General features: G+C 40.0%; 2 protein-coding genes and 1 long non-coding RNA gene across 7 annotated transcripts in view; 1 reads left to right on the top strand and 2 right to left on the bottom strand.

The window, feature by feature from the left end:
• Positions 1-9,403: 9,403 nt before the first annotated feature.
• Positions 9,404-12,581, bottom strand: LOC141408339 (uncharacterized). Its single transcript, XM_074011656.1, has one exon. The coding sequence runs from the start codon at positions 11,752-11,754 to the stop codon at positions 11,278-11,280; it is 477 nt and encodes a 158-aa protein (XP_073867757.1). The 5' UTR covers positions 11,755-12,581; the 3' UTR covers positions 9,404-11,277.
• Positions 10,497-22,095, top strand: part of AFTPH (aftiphilin) — a 71,857-nt gene continuing 60,258 nt past the window's right edge. For 3 of the 5 annotated variants that reach the window (XR_001484455.3, XM_005575746.4, XM_005575745.4), the window contains exon 1: positions 11,519-11,777. The gene's annotated coding sequence lies outside the window, so the exon portion shown is untranslated. Of the gene's footprint in view, positions 11,375-11,518; positions 11,778-22,095 lie in introns of those variants that run through there. The other 2 variants (XM_074011655.1, XM_065527028.1) reach the window with 1 other exon arrangement.
• LOC123568252 (uncharacterized) lies at positions 10,929-12,581 on the bottom strand. Its single transcript, XR_010580438.2, has 2 exons — positions 12,343-12,581; positions 10,929-11,012 (listed from the first exon to the last, which is right to left on the bottom strand). It is a non-coding gene; the product is annotated as an uncharacterized lncRNA (long non-coding RNA).

Raw genomic sequence — 22,095 nt, 5'->3', positions numbered from 1 at the left:
TGGGCCTCTAACCCAGTAGGGATACAGTACATGCAATTACCACCGCCGCAGCAGCAAAAGCTAACATTTGCTAGTATTTATTATGTCCCAGGTCTTGTGTTCAATACCTTATTTACATCATCTCACCTAGACCTCATATAATCCATAAGGTAGAGATGATTATTTTTCAATAATTGTTTTAATGAAGTATAGGACATACATAAAAGTGCACAAAGCACATGCAAAATCTTTGCTTGTATCTGATACTAGGGTGCAAACTCATGGAGGACAGAGAATATCTTTTTCATCTTTATGCCTCCACAGCACCTGGGATCAAGCCTTGAAGTACTCATTAATGTTTGTTAAATGGTTAAATAATAAGTTAATAGCCAAAAGAAAATAAATGCCCCCTTGTCTTCATAGTTCTGAACTTTTGGTACATGTCACCATGACCTGTGGAACTCTAAATGTCATAGCTGCCAACACCCTGTGCCTGGAGACCTGACGCAGTGAATGGAGCCTGATTCAGTAGCTGGATTTTTGATTAGACAAATATTTTCATTCACCTTTAACTCCATGCTCTTCTCAAATGAGAGCATGACTTCACTAAATGAAATGACTTCACTAAATCATAGGGCTAAAAGCATGATGATGTGCATCTATCATGTCTTTACCTCTAAAGTGATTTTTCTTACACAATTCTTCCTTCCAAATAGTTAAAGTACTCTAGGGAATATCATTTAAATGGATTTTTAAAACCCACTCTTTCAACATTTTTACATCAAAAAGGGTAATAGTAATCATTGGAATTACAATGAAAAATGTTCTGGCAGTGCATTAAAGGTGAACCATTACTAGGTTGAGAAGAAATTCATTAAGATTATGGATATCAGTAATATCCAGAGAATTTAGAGTGGTATTTTACAAATGTAATATTCTGAAATTTGCTCTATTTTTGTTGTTAGTAGAACCTTATCAATGTTCTATTATGACAAGAATCTAAATTGTAAAGAAACTTTGAAATGATGTACATTTATGTTGCTGTTAGGAACATACTAAATTTCACACCATCAATTTCATTTATTCAATTACGCATTCACCTAATAAATGTTAGATGAGCACTACCCTAGGTACTAGAAATAGAAATTAAAATACAGTACCTTCCTTTAAAGTCATCAGTTTAGTGGAGTAGACAGTTTACAAAATTAGAAATTCCAATGGATATGATAAACACAATATTATAGACACACACAAGGCACTGCAGAGGCTAGAAGAGGAGCAACAAATTTGGGGATGGAGAGTGGAGATAAGATGTCAGTGAAGGATTCCAGGAGGAGTAACTCTTGAGCTTTGAATTTTATCTTAAGGAAAAAAAAACAGGAGGCAGCTGTATCCATCACAATTCTTAGTCACCAGCAACAGAAATCAGCATTGGCTGATTAGGCAGAAAAGAAACTTATTAAAAATGTTGTTAGGTAGCTCACAGAATTTCCTGGATTACTCAACAACCGGACTCAGAGTCCACACAGCCAGAAATATCTCTAAAAATCATGCCAGAGTTCTGGTCTAGTGAGAATACAGCTGAAGCTGACATTGCCAGTACCACTGCCCCTAGACATTAAGCAGCAACCAGCACCTGATGTCCCAGAAGGTAGTCTTGCGGCAGCTGCTAACATCACCATCTGAGAAAAATTCTCTATAGTTCTTGCTTCCAAGTGCCACTAGCTCCCAAAACAAAGTCTGGGACAGAGACATCTGATCAGCCCAGCCTAGGTCACAGGCCTGCACCCAGCTGCAAAGGAAGCTGGGAAAATAGGTATCCCTGTTTTCGGTATCAATTACTGCACAACAAACCACCTTAGTGGTTTAAAACATCAATAACCATAATTATACCCCAATATTCTGTAGGTTGACTTGGCTCAACTGGACAGTTCTTCTGCTCCAAGTGTTATCTGCTGGGCCAACAATCATCTGAAGGCTTCTCTGCCTGGGATGCTCAAGACAGTTCGCTCCTATAGCTGGCTGTTGTCTGCGAGCTCAGTCAGAGCAGGTTGGTTCTCCTCTGTGGGGCTTCCACAGCATGGTGCCCTGAAGATAGTTGTACATTTTACAAAATATCTCCCTTCCAAGAGGAAGCATCCCAAGCAACAAGATCAGAAGCTTCAGATCTCTTAATGCTCAGCCTGGGAAGTTACAGAGCATCACTTTTACCCATTCTAGGAGTCAAACCAAGTTGCAGGCTAGCACGCACTCAAGAAGAAAAACAAGCTCCACTTCACGATGCAAGGAATGGCAAAAAAACAAAAACAAAAACAAAAACAAAAAGCCAGCTATCTTTAATTCCCTACACTGGCATTTTCAGCTTTTTTACTCAGATGAAGGCTTTCCCCCTACCTAGACTCGTAAGTTGGAGATTTACTGAAATACAAGAAATGAGTTTAGATGCTGAGCCATTAATGACAACAACAAAAAGACAGCTGTCCACTGTTGGAAGAAGAGCATTCAAAGCAGAGGGAACAGTATTGGAAAGTCATAGAGAGGACTTCAGCTGATACTGCCACTTAAATAGTGCACTACTCGTGATGATATAATTCCTGCTGTTTTCTTGCTAACACTGCATTAGAACTGCTCCTTGTTGAGCAGAGTTGTAATTCTACTGTATTTGTGCACATTAGAGGGTTTAAACTAATTACAATTGACTCAGAAGTTGCAGTACTTGCTTGTTTTCTCCTTTCTACATCTTTAAAATCCTTTTCAAGATCATTGTTAACAAGATCTGTTCCAGGATCAGAAATGTGTATTTGACAATGATAGCCTAGGGAATGCAGTAATTTGGAAATAAATAAATCCAGATCTCATCTGCATACTAAGGTATTTTTAAATTTTCTTTTCTTTTTCATTATGAATATATTCAAAGTGGAAAAAAGTAGAAAGAATGGTACAATAAACAGCAATATTTTCATGACCCAGATTTGATTTAATAATTGCTGGCATTTTGCCACGCTTACTTTATGTATATGGAGTATTTTTCCTGAACTATCTTAAAATAAGTTACAGACATCGTGACATCTGCAAAAAGTAAGGGCATTCTCTTACATATCCATAATTTCATTATTCTATCTTAAAAATTTGACAATAATTCCCTGAATATTTAATATGGGCTCAGAGGCCAGACTACCAGAATTATTGCCTCTGTCAGCTCCAGTACACCAGAGGTCCAAAATGTCAGCAGGGAGTTCAGCATTGACAATCTCTGGAAAGCTAGTGTGACAGTGTGGCTCCCCAAGTGATTTTAAGTCTTGGAGAGCAGCAGCAGACCCTGGAGGGACCCAGAATTAGCAACCCCAGTAGACAGAATTACCTGAGGCAATATCAGTGGCAGCTGGCAGCTTTAGGGTGTCCTGAAACAGGGTTTCAAAGGGGGCATTTATTTTATTTTGGCTATTTGCTTATTATTTAACCATTTAACAAGCATTAACGAGTAGGTCAAGACTTATCCCAGGAGCTATGGGGGCAAAAGATGAAAAAGGTATTCCCCGTCCTCCAGGAGCTTGCAGCCTAATATCAGGTACAGGTAAGTTTTGCATGTGCTTTATGCACTTTTCTATTCAGTTACAGACATCATGACATTTTGGCCATCTGCAAAAAGTAAAGACATTCTCTTATATCTCTGTAATTTCATTATTCTATCTTTAAAAAATTGACAATAATTCCCTGAATATTTAATGCCAGGCCATATTCAGACTTCCTCAGCTATCTCCAAAATGTCTTTTAGAAATGGTTTATTCAAATAAGAATTCAATTAAGAACCATGCATTTCACGTGGTCATTAATCCTCTAAAGTCTCTTTTAATCTAGAATATCACTTTTGAAGAGATCAAGTTATCTGTTTGTAAAATAATCCGTATACTAGATGTGCATGCTTGTTTCCTTATAGAGTCATTTAACTGGTTTCTCCAGTATTTCCTGTAAACTGGAAGCTGAATTTAAAGGCTTATTTAGATTCCAGGATAAATATGTTTGGCAAGAATACTGTGTAGTTCTGTATCTGTGTACTTTACATTGCATCACATCAGGAGGCCACTGTATTCGATTTTCTTTGTCTTTTGGTGGGGGTGGGGGAGGGAGGCAGGAAGCAAAAATAATACCTACCAGGCTGGATGAGGCAAAATAGTCTAAGACAGGGTCACAGTGGAACCAAAGGTGTAGTAGAGAGATGTGTTAACCAGCCCCCTAGGATGTTGTCTGCCTCTGAGCCCTTGGCTTTGGGCTGAATCCCTCACCTGAGAGGACAGATGCTCCTCTTGATGGTATTAATGAAGGGAAGCAAAGGCCCACCCACAAGACCCTCCTCTACCCCAGGGCAAGCTCCCAGCACAGCCTCTGCACAGGTCTCTCCTGCCCAGCTCCGGGTGAGGACTGCTCTGATTTCCTAATAAGAAAAACAATACAATACAGCAACACTTATTTCATGGGCCCTACAGAGCTATAAGAACTTAGAGTCTGGTGCACTCAATACGGGCACAGACTAGAGCACCAGAATTATCATCTTTGTCAGCTCTAGCACACCAGAGGTCCAAAATGTCATCAGGGAGTTCTGCATTGACAATCTCTGGAAAGCCAGTGTGGCAGTGTGTTCAGGGGAGCAGCGGCAGACACTTGAGGAACTCAGAATTAGCAGCCCCAGTAGACAGAATTCTCTGAGGCAGTATCAGTGGCAACTGGCAGCTTTAGGGTGTTCTGAAACAAGTTTGTTCTCAAACTTGGCACAACTGATATTTTGGGCTGGATAATTCTGCATTTTGGGAGATTTTCCTCTGTATTGTAGGATGTTTAGAGGTATTTCTAGCCTCTACCTACTAGATGCCAGTTGTAGTCCCACCCCAATTGTGACAACTAATGGTGTCTCCAGACATACGTAAATGTCACCAGGTTGGTGGGGAGGGGCTTGCGTCAGCATTGTCCCATTTGAGAATCTTTGGCCTGGGGGAAAGGTCAATTTGGTGACAGTATCGTTTTCCATTAAGAGACTAATACTGGGCTCAATATAGGAATCTTTTACATACATTAGTTCATTTCAGGTGGATAGCAACTCTGTGGGGCGGGAACATTTTCTTGATTTTTGCAGCTGAGGAAAGTTCTCTGCAAGGTTCCATGATGTTGCTAACATTCATACCTGGGCCGATGCCACTTTGAAGCTGATCCTGTTCATATACCAAGCTGCCTCTTTCTGACAGCACAATGTCAGCATCCCAGGCCTGGCTGCAACAGAGAAGTGTGGGGGACAGTCTTTTTTTGAGACAGGGTCTCACTGTGTCCCCCAGGCTAGAGTGAAGTGGCTCAGTCACTTCTCACTGCAGCCTCAACCTCCCAGGCTCAAGTGATCCTCCTACTTCAGCCTCCCAAGTAGCTGGGACCACAGATGCGTGCCAACACACCTCGCTAATTTTTAAAATTATTTGTAGAGATGGGGTCTCCCTATGTTGCCCAGGCTTGGGACAGTCTTGAAGGAGCATCATCTCAGGGCCAGGAGCAGCTTCTGGGTTCACAGCATTGATCTGGTTAGAGTTCCCAAGGGGCAATGGGAAGTTCCACTGGCGCTCTTCATGGGGCCACCTGAATGAAGACTCGAAGAGGAGATAGCCAGGAGAGTAGCTTTGGAGCTAGGGGGACATGGAACATGTTAAAGACTTTGAAGTGAAAGTCGTGGGCTCCTGAGAAATAACAATGAGGGGATTATCCCTAAATTCTTTATATACAAGATCCTAGGTTCCAAAGGCATCTGAGATCATTCAAGACTTGCAACATGAGAACAGTGCCTGGACAAACCATACTTCACTGGAACAGCATAGAGCTGAGAGAAGCTCCCTCTGGGACCCCTGCAAAGAGGAAGGGCTTGTTCTTGGGAAGGGGAAGGCCTAATGCATGGGGCCTCAAGGAGCCTGGAGAAGTACTCCTCAGCAGAACCAATTGTATACACTGGGGCAAATACATATCTGAAAGGAAGCATTTCTCAAACTATTCCAGCAGATCTTCCTCCTCTTTGAACTTGATACTTTTATTGTCAATCCTATGCAGCTTCAGCACTTAATTATTCTCCATTTGATAGAATCAGAAGTTTCAAGGTGACAATTGTTTCAGGTATATTGGTCTTGTCTCCCCAACTAGACTGTTAACTCCTATTTCTGGGCAGGAACCAAGGCCTGTTTCTCTACAGTCCCTCAGCACAGAAATAGAGGAAGCTGAGTGCATAAAGGTGTTCAGTAAGTTGTTAATTTAAAAAGAAAAATTACAAAAATAAAAATCAAGAATAGGATCATAAATTGATATTACACCTCTATAATTATAAAACCATTGAAAGACATGATAAATAGCAAAGCCTCAAGAAAGCTATTAAAAATACATTAAATTTTTCAGCTGTGAGTGGCGGCTCATGCCTGTAATCCCAGCACTTTGAGAGGCCGAGGCAAGCAGATCACCTGAGGTCCGGAGTTCAAGACCAGACTGGCCAACATGGTGAAACCTCGTCTGTACTAAAAATACAAAAATTAGCTGGCCGTGGTGGTACACACCCGTAATTCCAGCTACTAGGGACGCTGAGGCAGGAGAATAGCTTGAACCCAGGAAGTGGAGGGTGCGGTGAGCCAAGATTGCACCACTGCACTCCAGCCTGGGCAATAAGAGCAAGACTCCATCTAAAAAAAAAAAAAATTATTTTTTTTCTAGTACTACCCATGCCACTCCTTCAAGGGAATGTCATTTATTGAATAAATATGTATTGCCATCAACCATGTACCTGGCCATGTTCTTGAAGTTGGGAATATAGAAATGAATAAAGCAGACAGAAATCTCTGCTTTCATGCAACTGTTAAAATTGCATGAAAACTACCTCTATTGTATTTCCCTGGATCCTATGACTACACATTTACACTACAAATTTAAAGACAGATGTAGGTTTTAAACAAAGGTTCAGCATTGTACAATAGAAATATAATGTGAGCCACATTGCAATTTAAAATTTTCTAGTAGCTACAGTTTTAAAAAGTAAAAAGAAACAGGTGAAATGAATTTTAATGTTTTACTTTATATATTTTTGTCATGACTCACAGCAAGGTTTCCACTTCTCTTCACCTTGAAATAAGGGACAGAAGTAGAAACAGAGTTATCACTTGACTGTTCCACAGTGCCCTGAGGCCAATCTCCTTCAAAATAAAGGAGACTTTTCTCCAGAGAGACAAGTTGCTCAGAAAGGTCATGTTTTCTCCAGGTGATCAGGCTGAATTTCACAACATAGCAGGTTGAGAGTGGAACCATTTCTGCAATCAGTATAGCACATAATGAACCCTTCAAAGCTTTGCTCAGAGCCAAGAGAGAGGCTTGAAGACTAGAATAAAGAAGAAGGTTGGGCTGCATCTCCCTTCAGGAGAACACTCCATCTATATTGCTCCATATGTGGTAAGCCCATGAGTGGGTACAGGTTCAGTTCTGGGGGCTGTGAAGTGCAAGATCAAGGTGCCAAGAGATTTGGTTGTTTGGTGTGTGCTGTTCTCTGCTTCCAAGATGGCACCTTGTTGCCGAATCCTCCAAAAGGGGTGGAACACTGTGTCCTCATGTGGCAGAAGAATATGTCTAAATAAATCTAGGAAATGACTTTGGGGTCTTTGATTTAAATGTTATGTATTAATGTCATTACCACTACCAGAAGCCCATCCTTCAAAATTTTTTCCTTGGAAAGTTCTATAAAATTTGATAGAACTTTATATACAGAATTTGAGCCTTTAAAAATTTTGCTGAAAAAGTTTCAGCACCTTTAGAAATAATGTAGTCAAATAGCAGTTTCTTCCCTACCTCTACAATTTTACAGATAAAATTAATACAGTCTTAATAGGTTAAGACATATTAAATATTGAAATATTCAATATTTTCCCTGATATATTGAATATGTCCAGAAAGTTCTAGATATCCAGTATTCCAGAAAGTACTATAACACCAAATTGTAATTTTTATTATTTATGCAATAAATTTGATAAGCAAAACCAAGAAAGATCAGTGGGAATGATTAAGAAGCAAAATCTCTATTGCTCATCACACTTTGGGAAAGTTGCTCATTATAATCATTATTATTATTGAGAAAGGGTCTTGCTCTGTCAGCCAGGCTCAAGTGCAGTGGTGCAATCACAACTCCTTGACTTCATGGGCTCAGGTGATCCTCCCATCTCAGCCTCCCGAGTAGCTGGGACTACAGGAGCATGCCACCTCACCTGGCTAATTTTTTGTAAATATGGAGTTTCACCATGTTGCCCAGGCTGGTCCTGAACTCCTGGGCTCAAGTGATCTGCCCACCTCGACCTCCCAAAGTGCTGGGATTACAGGCATCACCCACCATGCCCAGCCTAATACCCTATTTTTATAAAACTGTATGAAGGACATATTTCAAGAGGTAGTGGTGAGATAATACCTGTAATCCCAGCGTTTTGGGAAGCCAGGGTGGGTGAATTGCTTGAGCCCAAGAGTTTGAGACCAACCTGGGCAACATAGTGAGACCCCATCTCTACAAAAAATAAAAAACTTAGCTGAGCATGATGACATGAACCTGTAGACCCAGCTACTTGGGAAGCTGAGGTAGGAGGATCCCTTGAGCCCGGGAGGTTGAGTCTTCAGTGAGCTGTGATGGCACCACTGCACTCCAGCCTGCGCAATGGAAGAAGAACCTGTCTCAAAAAAATAAAAATAAAAATAAATAAATAAATAAATAAAATCTTAGGTAAATGTTTAGATACAGAAAGGACCTTGGGGATTATCTGGTGCATATTTCTTAAGCTGTGGTTCAAAGACCCTCTTCCGTGAATGAGCTTTAGGATGAGAAATTTGAGTGTCCATGGATATAAGCGTTTTTCTACAGAAAGAGCCAAAGATTTTACCATATTCTTAAAGAGATACATGTGCCAAAACATTATTTGTCCTAAAAGGGTTGAGAACCTGTGATCTGACTGTATTCTCTCATTTGTTATATAAGGAGACTGAGCTCAAGAGAGGTTAAATAACTTATACAAAATCATAGTGACAACAGAACCTGGTCATAGACCCAGGTTCTACACATATTGCCTTTCCAGAACACCACCACATTGCTGAGGTTTTGTTCTTGTGTTTATTTCTTATACAATATAAAATGAATTAAATTGTTTTCACTTTTTAGTCTAGTCAATCTTCTTTCCCCTCTTAATTATTATTCACTGCTGGTTGGTAAGGAGGTGGTAAAATTAGTACACTCCTATATTGCTGGTGGCATTCTAAATTAGCAGTCTCTTGGAAAATAATATGAGATGATAAATTACCAACAAAACATTCATAGCCTTTTGGCTTATTAACTTTTATACTGAGAAAAAAAAATCCTAAAATTGAACAAAGCCACACACACAAAATGTTCATCTAAGTATTATTTTATAATAGTGAAAAATATCCATATAGTGGCCATTCCATTGACTACTAAGCAGCCAATTAAAATTAAAGTTTTATATTAAACGATGGGAGGAAATGCTACAACACAACATTAGGTGAAAAAAGGGACACAAAATCTACTTAAATTATGATTACAAGTTTGTAAAAAGTATGCACAGGAAAAAAACTAGAAGTAAATACAACAAATGTTAACTGGCAATTTTTTCTTCTTCTTTTCTTGATGCCAAATCTTAGATAATGCAGTTATGGCCATAATTTTTAAAAGGTAAGTAAAAACAATACTATCATTGACTCCAAATGAAATGGACTTTATATTTCCCAGATTTATCATCTTAAAAATACTCAAATACTTTCCTTTTGTAATAAAATTTCGTAAGTATTACAGCACTGTCTTCAGAATTACATGTAAGATTACCAATTACAAGTTAGTTGGCCAAATAGGTACTCAGTTTCCCTATTACAAAATTGTAAGCTGATGGGGGGGTGTGCAATTTAATTATTTTTTGAGACAGGGTTTCACTCTGTCGCCCAGGCTGGAGTGCAGTGTAAATTCATTTAAACATGTTCTTAGTGTAGGGTCTGCTTTAAGGTCTAGTCATATGTTCTTATTTTGATATTTCTGTTTAGTAGAGCTATAAAATGAAAAGCATGTGTTCGTTTAAAATCAATTTCTAGTTTCTACCCACAAATTCAAGCTTGCACACGAGCTAAACCAGCAGGGGGCGAAATACAATAGGCATAAATTTGACAAGCCATATAGATTTTTCTTACTTTAGTGACTGAGCAATAACACAAAATCCAGCATCACCACAAAGCAATTGATACTCCCATTTAAAGGGATGCAGTCTCCGTACATCTTACAGCGATTGAGTAGTAAAGAGACAAATGCGGGTCTATTGGAGCGCTCCGAGTTAATTTGTCTAGAAGGTTGCAGAGGCGGGATAAATCGTGATGAACTGCTATTGTCCTTATCTTTCTCCTGATTTGTATAATTCCTCCACCCAAAGGGGTGGACACTTCTCTGTGCCTGAGGGGGTGTTTTCCATTCTTGTTTCTTTGCGTAACTGCTGAGCTTTGATGTTTCGGAACTATTTTAAATTATTCAAATTACGATGCAGACGTTTGGCAAACATGGGCAGAATGAGGAACCGGCGGGGCTCATGATTTGTAGGACCCCGGGCTCATCATCCGAGACAGTAATAATAATCCTGTAGCCTGTAGTCTGATGGTTACACTGGCCGGTGTTCTAACAGATATTCATGGTAAAGGAGGAAAGGTAATAAAAACGCAAATAATCAACTGCTCAGGACTGATGATGGAAACAAAATCTGTTACGACCTCTGTTCCAGAAATGCGTTTGAATGCAGAAGTTTATGGTGATCTCTTTAGCTTCACTGGATATTCTCCGGAAGGATCTATGAAAAATGACCACCGTCTCCATCCGTTAGCCAAATTCCGGACTACTATTTTTTTCTTGGTCTCGAAGACGATTTGTCAGTTTGGCGGCTGCGTTCCCACCTTAAATTCTATTTATCGCAATCTCTTGTTATTTGTTAAATACCCAGCTTCTTCCTCTGTGGGCATAAATTTAAAAAGAGGAAGAGACAGGCTGTGAGTGAAAAAGTCGTTTTTCGGGGCGAAAAGGGCAAGCTGACGAATGCTCTCTAGCAGGTTTTTCGTAAAACGTGTTCTATATTTCCAAACCTTTACAATTTTATTTGGAGAGCAAGAGACTTAACCCGGTCCTGAGATGAACGTTAACCAGCTGAGAGGAGCACCTGTCCCTCGCCGGGAGCGCAGCCTCAACGGGCGCCTGAGTGCGGGAAGACGTCTATCCCCCTACAGCTCTATGACTCGCAAAGAAGTAAAAGGAAAGGGCAGCTTGCCCGCACCCAAAATGGCGGCCGGCGTTCTGTACGACAGCGCCTGCGCAGGGGTAAGCGTTCTGTGACACCAATTCCCCTGGAGTGTCCTCCCCCACCCCACAGCACCCACCAGCGCCCGGTCCCGACCTAGCCACCTGCGCCCGGAAGTGACGTGTCGGCGGCAGCGGTTCCCCCGCTGCATGATGGGAGAGTGTGTGGAGTGGGCGGGGGGTCTCCGCGGAGGAGGTGGAGGCGGCGGCGGCGGAAGAGGGCGGAGGGTAGTGGGATGGGGGTCCCGCGGCAGCGGTGAAACTCCGGGTGGGCGTCCATGGGGCTGCTGCGCTGACAGGGCTGTGAGCAGCCGGCCTTCCGCTTTCACCAGTTCCGCGTCGGAATAGACGGTCCTTCCCCGGGGAGCCAGTTCCTCCCCGGGCCCCTGAGCCATGCCCATCGCGGCCGCCCCGAAGGAGCCAGGTAAGCGCCGCCGCTCCGCTCCCCTAGCTGCGCCGGGGAAAGAGGGTGTGGGGACCGGGCCCGGCCCAGCAGCCGGACCCTCACCCGGGCCGGGAGCATCTGCCCGCCGCGGAACCGGGGGCTGCGAGGACGGAGCCGGCTCTGCGGGCCTGCGGGCTCCCGGCTTGGGCTCTGCTCTCTTCTGCGGCGAGTGCGGGAACGCCGCTGGTGGCGCCCGAAGCGCACGGCCCCCTCCTCGCCATCCCGAGCACCGGCCGGGGAAGTGGGAGTCCTTCCCTCCCCGGCCACCGCCGGCTCTCCCTGCCCCTTTGCTTCCACCTGCCCAAAGCTCCGCTCTGGCTGCGTTCTCCCGGGAGCTGTTCAGAAGTTTGGGGCTTTGCTCGGGCTTCCTTGCTCTCCCTCCCCCTCCCTCGTGACAGGTGTAAACACTGCCTCCTTCACCGAGGCCCGAGGCTGGCCGCGACCTGAGTGCTGCTTCCAAGGGTCTCTGAAGCAAGCGAATTTGGAATCCTCCAACAGGCAGAGGGAACAGCCCCAAAGCTCACTCATCCCTTCCTGAGAGTACCTTTTCTGCTGTCTTCTTGCACTCTTCAAGAAATTATCTGCGTCTTCTCCCCAGATTGCGTTTGAAAAGTTGAGCCATTATTCTTTAAGCGCCTGGTTTGGCAGGTGCTGCGTCTTGCTTGGGGCAGAGGCAGAGTATGGGGTGAGCGGTGGTAGGGTCCTTGCTCTATTAAGAAAGTAGTGGGGATAGCAAGGTTTTTTTTCTTTGTTGCTTTGTGCAAGTTATAGCTTGGTTATACTGAGTCTTTTCTGTTGGGGCCGAGGGAAGAACTGACTCATACATGTAAATTTTTTTATTGGGCGGGGGGATGAAACAGAAGTAATGGTTCCGTTTCAAAGTTCTCACTTTAGGATAAGTAAAGTAGAACTTTGGTTTTCAACTTTTCCTATGGTGTAAGTCTTCCTTCCACCTCGTATTCCGAGGATTTTCTTTGGTGGAGGGGAGACACAGAGTTTATCTTTGATGTTACACTTAATTGTTGCTTTCAGTTAACCTCTTAGACATTAAAATGTATGCTAAACTCTAGGGACAACAAATGTTTCAACATTATTATGTTAATATAATTAGCACAGTCACGTACATTTTATATGCTTTACCAGTTTAAATGTTGTCTTTTTTAGTAGTCATTTTTAACGCTTTGCAGAGGTGTATTTGTTTAAACAAAGTATCTGTAGTAGTCTCCTAAATTTTGTTCATAAAGATATTTCAAATGGATTAAAAGACAGATCTTGTGTAAAATATGTAGCCCAGCAAATGGCACCTAGGAGATATTCATTAGATCTAGTTGTTCCTCCGTATATCAAATTAGATATATTAGTTGATCTTCAAAGTACATACATATTTCTAAATCTTCAAAAACCTCTGGAAAAAAACCACTACATTTCACATAATATGTAGGGCACTTAAGTTTTAATGTTTGCTGATCTTTTGACCTAGAGACTAAAAAAATAATCCTATATCACAACGAGGATAATAGCATTGATACGTCTTGCAGAATCCAGTTTTCTTTATGAAAATTGTATAATCTGGGTGAATCCCATTATAAAACATCATTTTACATTTTCATTTGTTCTGCTTACAGTTTTTGAAAAACTAATTCAGAAATGTAATGAAATTTGAGTACCAAATAATGTTTTATTTTGTGTGAAATCTAAAGTGCTTTCCTTAGCAGGCAAAGTCTTTGAATAGCATCTCATTAAGGGATTGCCCCTTCTCTCCCAATCCTTCCCCCAAATCTCATAAAAGGAGGCCGCTAAGTATTTAGGTATTTTTAAATCATCATAAATTATTTAAATAAAATGTTTATATTCTAATTTAATGTTACCTACACTTTGTAGGTTAAAAAATAAAGGTTTTTCCCTTATTCTTAGCACTTTCAATTCCTCTTTAAGTAGAATAGTGAACCTTTCTGGCCGGAACTTTATAAGTAATTTTAGTTTTCACACTATTTTGAAAATCTGGCATTATATGGATTTTACGTATCTCATTTTGGTAATCATTTTCTCTATCAGTTTGTGTATATATCAGGTATAGTCAAGTCCTTTTGCAGCTTTATATGATAATTACTAACATATATGAGCAATATATATGTTGCTCATACATATTGCTTCCTGTGAGCAAGATACTTTTCTAAATGCTTTATATACAGTGTACTAACTCACTTAATCCACACAACCTGTAAGGTAGTAAGTAGTATTATCCCTCATTTTTCAGAGAGGAAACTGAGGCACAGAGCTGTTAAGTAACTTGCCTTAGGTCAAACAGCTGGTAAGTGACACAGCCATTTGATAGACCATTTATATAGTCTCATGCAAAACTATATTGTCTGTGATTTGTGCAGTGTGTAGCAAAAGTATAACAACGTGCATGGGAATGATAAACACCAAGCAGAATAAAAGTGACCTCTGGAGAACTTGAGAGGCATGAAGGATCTAGGAGGGGCCCATGAGTTTACAAACATATCTTTACATCCTTAAAAAAATCTGAAGTTGGCTTCGTAAGAGATTAAGATTTAACACACCTGGGTGATGGTTACTTGATCATTCCTTACGGCCTTTTTGCCCCTAAGGTTTGTATATGCATGAAATTCTTCACAATGAAATTGAAAGTTTAAAGGCCGGGCGCGGTGGCTCACACCTGTAATCCCAGCACTTTGGGAGGCTGAGGTGGGCAGATCACCTGAGGTCGGGAGTTCAAGACCAGCCTGACCAGCATGGAGAAAACCCTTCTCTACTAAAAATACAAAATTAGCTGGGTGTGGTGGCAGATGCCTGTAATCCCAACTATTCGGGAGACCGAGGCAGGAGAAACGCTTGAACCCGGGAGGCAGAGGTTGCGGTGAGCTGAGATCACGCCAGTGCACTCTAGCCTGGGCAACAACAAGACCAAAACACCATCTCAAAAAAAAAAAAAAAAAAGACATTAAAAGTTTAGGTATTTAACTTTAAAACATGTATCAAGTATCACTCTTCTTTCTGCATTGTATATGCTGAAAGAGGACCCGGAAGGAGTTAGTATTATTTTTTGTTGACTTTCTTTTAAAATACAAGGAGCTTCTAAGTTTTAAAAAAAAAAAAAAAATTTTTTTAAATTAAGGATTGTTGGCCTCTCCAGATTCCTCTGCGTTAACTTACCTTGCCTGGGCTCTTCTCTATTGTTGGCAACCATTTAACAGTCCTTTATCACACTCCTAGTTTCTATTTCTGGCCTTACCCTCCTAGCATAGGGGCTCATAGGTCTGTGGATTAGAACTATTCCCAAGAAAAAGAGAAAGGTCAGAACTAAATGAGGAGGAAGAAAGAAGGTGGGGAAATCACTGCTTATTGATTTGGGAGAATTGAAAAGAGGAGGGAAATAATGATTTAAGACTCCATCCTGTGGTTGTCAGTCACTGTCACCCTTGTTCCAAATAGCTAACTTCAAGATAAGCCTTGCAAAGATAGATTGCTAATTAATTAAAGGTTAATTTACAGGCACTGTATTAGTGAATAATTCCTGTAGGAAAATTACACCGTACATGGTAATTTACTGTAGGTTCTATTTATGTAAATATTTACAGTATGCCATAAACCATTTCAATTAAATATCTGCTGACACCATGCATGTTATCTTCTTCCTTTCATTCATAAAACAAGTGTCTATTGAGCACCTGCTATTTGTCAGGCCCTGTTGTAGCTGCTGGGGATACTGAAATGGACAAACAAGAAAAAAAATCTGCCTGCCTACAGCTTCAGTTTCTTTGTGTATATATGTATGTACTCACACGTTTGTGTACGTATTTGGGACAAATAAGCAAATAGCAATAAAATGGCAGATGATGTTAAGTATCATCAGAAAAATGGAATCAGTTTTGGGGGATAGGGAGTGGTGAGTTTTTTGCTTTGAACCAGTAGTAAGGGAGGTTGGTGGGGCTTGCTGTTTTATATAGGGTGGAGTCAGAGAAGGCTTAAACCCGAAGAAGGGGAAGCAAATAAGAAGAGTGGTAGAGACGGAAGTATGCCTGGAATAGTCAAGGAATTGTGGCAGAGAAGTCCAGGGTGAATAGAATAGGGTGAACAAGTAGAAGAGTAGTACGAATTATGATCAGAGTTAGAGGGTAAGAGGGGCAGTGTTTTAGGGTCCTTACAGAAATTCTAATGACTTAGGCTTTTTACTATGGGGGATAGTAAGTGATTGCAGGATTTTTGAATAAAGGTGTAAGATAATTTATGTTGTAAAAGGATCTGTCTAGCTGCTATATAGAAAATAGACTATAGGAGTGGAATGTAAGAATAGAAGCAGAGTCAGGAGATAATTGTGTTGATATAATTAAGAAGAGATGGTAGTGGCATGAACCAAGATGGTAGCAGTAGAGATGGGAAGTGGTAGGACAGTTTCTTGAATTGGAACCTGCAATAATTCCCTCATTTTTAAACTCAGCTTACAGAGGCACTCCCTTCTGAAAATTCAAGGCCCTCGCCACCTATGTTTCTAGCTTACTCCTTGTGCCCTTCATAGATCCTGTGTTCTAACCATATTTTATTATGTGTCTTACTGTTCCTTGACAGGGGCCCCATGCTTTATCTTTAGTGACTACCATTTCCTCTGTCAATTAAATCCTTCCTATTTCAAATTTTCTCCTTATGAAGTTTGTTTTTTGTGGTTTTTTTGTTTTGTTTTGTTTTCTTTTACCCTTCCTTCTCTTCCCAATCAAGTGTGATATTTTTCTTAGAATCTTGGTAGCCACATTTTACTGCAGTGATATTTATATTCTGCAAAAAACATATGCATTATTTTTGCTGTTCTCTTGTGTTATTCTCCTTAATTAGTTGTAAGTTTCTTTAAGGTTGAGACTCCTTTTACTCAGTTCCACCACTGTTTTGTATGTAATAGATGCTCAGTAAATAGTGGGCATATACATATTTAAATTTTTTTAAGTAGTCTTATTGCAGAAGCATACAGGAGCATCATAGAAAATAGACAAGCAGAGGCCGGGCGCGATGGCTCAACCCTGTAATCCCAGCACTTTGGGAGGCCAAGGCGGGTGGATCACGAGGTCAGGAGATCGAGACCATCCTGGCTAACATGGTGAAACCCCGTCTCTACTAAAAATACAAAAAACTAGCCGGGCGTGGTGGCGGGCGCCTGTAGTCCCAGCTACTTGGAGGCTGAGGCAGGAGAATGGCGTAAACCCGGGAGGCGGAGCTTGCAGTGAGCCGAGATCGCACCACTGCACTCCAGCCTGGGTGACACAGCGAGACTCCGTCTCAAAAAAAAAAAAAAAAAAAAAAAAAAATAGACAAGCAGAAAAATCGCTTTTTTTTTTTTTTTTTTTTTTGAGACAGAGTCTCACTGTGTCACCTAGGCTGAAGTACAGTGAAGTGATCATGGCTCACTGCAGACCAGACTTCCTGGGCTCAGGCTGTCCTCCTGCCTCAGCCTCCTAAGTAGCTGGGACCATGGGCACACACCACCATGCCTGGCTAATCATTTTTATTATTTGTAGAGACAGGGCCTTGCTATGTTGCCCAGGCTGGAAAAAGATACTTTTAAAAAAATCCCTCAAGCACGTCAGGTGGCTCATGCCTGTAATCCCAGCACGTTGGGAGGCCAAGGTGGGCATATCACTTGAGGTTTGGAGTTGGAGACCATCCTGGCCAACATGGTGAAACCCGGTCTCTACTAAAAATAGAGAAAAATTAGCCGGGCATGGTGGCGGGCACCTGTAATCCCAGCTACTCAGGAGGCTGAGACAGGAGAATCACTTGAACCTGAGAGGTGGAGGTTGTGGTGAGCCAAGATCATGCCATTGGACCCCAGCCTGGGCAACAGAGTGAGACTCCGTCTCAAAACAAACAAAAACAAAAAACAAAAAATCCCTCACTGTTGCAGTGTATATAATAATGCATAGTTTCCTACACATTTTAATGTATTTATATATGTGTACTTTTTACCAAAATGAAGACTTGTTGTACATAGTGTTTTGTAGACCTTTTTGTTTTAAGTCAGTTGGTTTAGTCATCTAAACTAATAGTCAAGGCCATATTCAGATTATTCCCCAGTTCACCCAAAAAAGTACCCTTGCAACTGATTTACCCAGATCTTTATCTACTTCATATTATGTTTTTCCAGTTATTAAAATTATGAAAAAATAATGTGCTTATTATAGAAAATTTGGGAAAATGTGGGAAAAAAAGTAGAAAGAAAATGGGTGTGTCCATGATGGCAGGAACCCATCTGTTTTAATGCCTGGCACAAAGTAACACTCAATAAATACATGTTAAGAGGGATAATAGAAGGAAAATATCACTGGTCATCATGCTACAAAAAGAAAGCTGTTAATATTTTGGTTTTCTTCCTGTTTTATTTTTACTGTGGATATGTGAGTGTGTCATACACATGCATATGAATCATATTACATTGATTTTTTACTTATTAAATTGTGAGCATTTCTCCTTGTTACTAAATTTTCCTTAAAACATGCTTTTTGGCCGGGCACGGTGGCTAACGCCTATAATCCCAGCACTTTGGGAGGCCAAGGTGGGAGGATCACCTGAGGTCAGGAGTTTGAGACCAGCCTGGCCAACATGGTGAAACCCTCTCTCTACTAAAAATACAAAAATTAGCCAGGCATGGTGGCAGACACCTGTCTTGCCAGCTACTCGGGAGGCTGAGGCAGGAGAATTGCTTGAACCCGGGAGGTAAAGATTGCGGTAAGCCTAGATCATACCACTGCACTCCAGTCTGGGTGACAGAGCGAGACTTTGTCTCAAAACAAAACAAAAACACAAAAAATGAGAAGACCGTGCTTTTTAATGACTGTGTAGAATGCCATTTTCAAGTTATCTCTGCTGTTTCCCACTAATGTGGCTTTTCCAGATTTTACCGTCATAGAAGAGCATCTTGGTGAAAAGGTTTGTACATAAATCTTTGACCTTATTGTTGATTATTTCCATAGGATCAAGTCTTAAAAGTAGAGTTATTAAGTCAGAGGGAGAGCCTGTTGCTTTTTAAGAGGTTATAATAAAATCACTCCTACCAGCAGTGGTTGAGTCCCCATCTCCCTCTCATTTCCTCAGATGATCAGTAATATGCAGTTTTTAAATTACAGGAATTTTTATTTTGAATTTAAACTTTTCAGCAGTGTGGAATGTTTGCATAATTTAAATTTTTTGAATGATTTAAACCTGTGATATGCCTTTATTTAATATAAGGTTAATCTTGCTTAATGCCATGCTCTTTTTAAGGTAACCTATTCTGTTAGCAAGTGATTTCAGTATTAAAAAATACAGTACTGTCTTCTAGAACTGTCTTGTCTAATACATAGCCACGAGCCAAATGTGTCACTTGAAGTGAAACTAGTCCAAATTAAGATGTGATTTCAGTGTAAAATAGCAGATTTTAAAAACTAATGTGAAATATATCAGTACTCTTTTACATTGCTCACGTTAAAATAATAATATTGTAGATACTTTGGGTTAAATAAAATTTCATCTGTTTCTTTTTAAATGTGGCTACTAGAAGATTTTTAATTGCATGTATGGCTTTATTGTCAGTTGGCCACGCTGCTCTAGAAATTACACTTTTTATTTAGATAAAAAATATAAGATTAACTTCACTCTTATAGAAAGGAATACATAGATTTTTCTTAATTACATATTACATTTAAACCTCTCAATATATTTTCCATAGTATACATGGGTTGCACAGTAATTTTTCAAGTTACAAGTGTTTGATCACAAACTGTAACTTACTATGGTTCTTATGCTCTGAAAGAAATATGTGTAGGAGGACTTGAGGAAGGGTGTTAGGAAACTTACCTGAGGAATTGATCTCTCACCTAAAAATTGAAGGATGTGTGGGAATGTCTTAGGCACTGGGACTGTAAGTGCAAAGACCCTGTGGCACAAGGAAATGTTAATTATCTACCTTTCAAAAACTGAAAGAAGGCCTAGCCTAGAGCATTGAAAATGGGGGAAAGGAGGAGTAAGGCTGGAGAGAGAGGAATGGTTTAAAGTCTTTGTTAACTTTTTTTTTTTTTTTTTAAATCTTTATCACAAGAAGAGGATTGGCATGATCAGATTTGACTTTCAAAAAGATTACTTGGGTTGGGTGTGATCGAATACTACTTAGGGAGATTAGTTTAGATGATAATGGCGTTTTGGACCAGAGTGGAGTCAGAGGTGAAAAGAGGTAGATATTCCAGAATTGAGGGATTTGTGAGGTGAAATCATTTGTTACAGATATTAAAGGATAAGGAGCTTTGTCAAAGGGGATCTTAAGTTTCTGGTATGGTAACTGGGTTAGAGAGCCCTGGAACATAACGAGCTTTCAGGGAAAAGCTTGAGCTCTGTTCTTGTTAAGCTCAGTTTGAGATCTTTGTGGAATCAAGTGGAGAGGTCTAAGCAGAGAGCTGGCTTGGCTAGGCTGTAAAGATGAATCTGAGAGTCCAAGAATATGGTAATTATTAATAAAAGCCTTAGGTAGATGAAATTGTTTTGGGAAAATTGAGTAAGGATGAAACCTAGATAAACTTATATTACTAATTTGAGTGTGTTTAATACCTATGGGAAAATTGGTTTATTTTGCAGCCTATTTTGTGTAAAAATGAAAGCAAGGAGTAAGATCAAATAAGTTTAAATACGTACTGTTTGACATATGTGTAATTAAGTAGATAATCTTACATAATGCTTATTTGATTCTTTGGAAACATTTACCTTTTTCCTGCAGCAGAAAATAAACTGGGCTTCCTAACTATCAAACAAGCTGAAGACAATTATTAATAGGTATTGCTGTTTTTGCTGTATTAATAGATCTAGGCCAGGTGTGGTGGCTCATGCCTGTAATCCCAGCACTTTGAGAGGCCAAGGTGGGTGGATTCCTTGAGCTCCGGAGTTTGAGACCAGCCTGGGCAACATGACAAAACCCCATCTCTACAAAAAATATAAAAAATTAGCCGGATATGTTGGCATGCACCTGTAGTCCCAGCTACTGGGGAATCTGAAACGAAAGGATCACTTGAGCTCAGGAGGTCGAGGTTGCAATGAACTGAGATCACACCACTACACTCCAGCCTGGGCAACAGAGTGAGTGAGATCCTGTTTCAAAAAAAAAAAATCTAAGGAAAACTTACATAATTATCTTCAAAAATATTGAAAAGGCATTTAAAAACCCATTTGTGATTTTTTAACAAAGCAACTTAAAATAAGAATTACTGAATAATTCTACAATACAATAAAAACATACACCTCAACTCAGAAATCAGTATCTTAATTAAGGGTGAATATTAGATTCCTACCTATCACCATTGTTATGAGACTTGGAAAGGAAAAGTCAGTCTACCCCAATTTGCTAGTGATGTGATAGTATACTATGTAAACACCAAGAACTTTTGTTTATGTAAATAATGCTTGCCAGTTAGACAGGGTGGAAGTGAAGACTACCATTTACATGAACAGAAAAAGGTAAAATACCTAACAATAAACTTGATAAATGTAAAAATTCTGTATTGCTAACAGATTCAATTTTTATGTTATATAAAATGAACAATTCTATATTTAGGTAATAAAAGTGATCCTTCCTGATGAATGAATTGCCACTTGTTATTCTTTAAATCATTTTAAGTGACATGTGATACTTTTCAAAGCAAAACTCCTAGGAGTAGGATTTTTAATATTTGCATACATTTTAGTGAGGCCACAGTTTTTTAAATGGTCGAAATAAATAGTGTTTCTGCCTTAGCCACCCTCCCAAGTGAGTTTTTTTGGTGTTTTCTTCTTGGTGATTGCTTAAGGTTTGTAGTATTTTCAGTTTCGCTGTGGTTTTTCATCTCTCATCTTGTTTATTGTGTGGATGCAAAAATGTTGACCTGGAGTATTTGCAGCTAAAATACTTCTGCTACAATGACACTCAAAATCTGAAGCATCGATTTATTTTCTTAAGGCTTTTGTTTTTAGTGGCTATTTATAAAAAGCAATGAACTTATTAAGAGATAATTTAACTATTTTTATACTGAATGCTTTTTATACTTTTTACTATTTTTGATAATATCTTCATTCTTAAAAAAAATTGCTAAGAGATTCAGGTATCAAAAATTTGTATTTTCTCTCACCTAAAGCCCAAACAGAATATTTGAGTATTCATCACTTCATCACTTCTTTCTTCTTTTCCATATTTCAGATTCTGGGCCAGCAGATGGTAGTTTTCTGTCTCATTAGGTTTCATAAGTTTACACAAAGCACAGGGCAAGTGTTACATGTAAATAAAAAGTTCAGA

Source organism: Macaca fascicularis, chromosome 13, assembly GCF_037993035.2.
Source record: "Macaca fascicularis isolate 582-1 chromosome 13, T2T-MFA8v1.1".
NCBI classification, from domain to species: Eukaryota; Metazoa; Chordata; class Mammalia; order Primates; family Cercopithecidae; genus Macaca; species Macaca fascicularis.
Note: the sequence above shows the minus strand (reverse complement) of the source record. Positions and strands in the feature narration are given on the sequence as shown.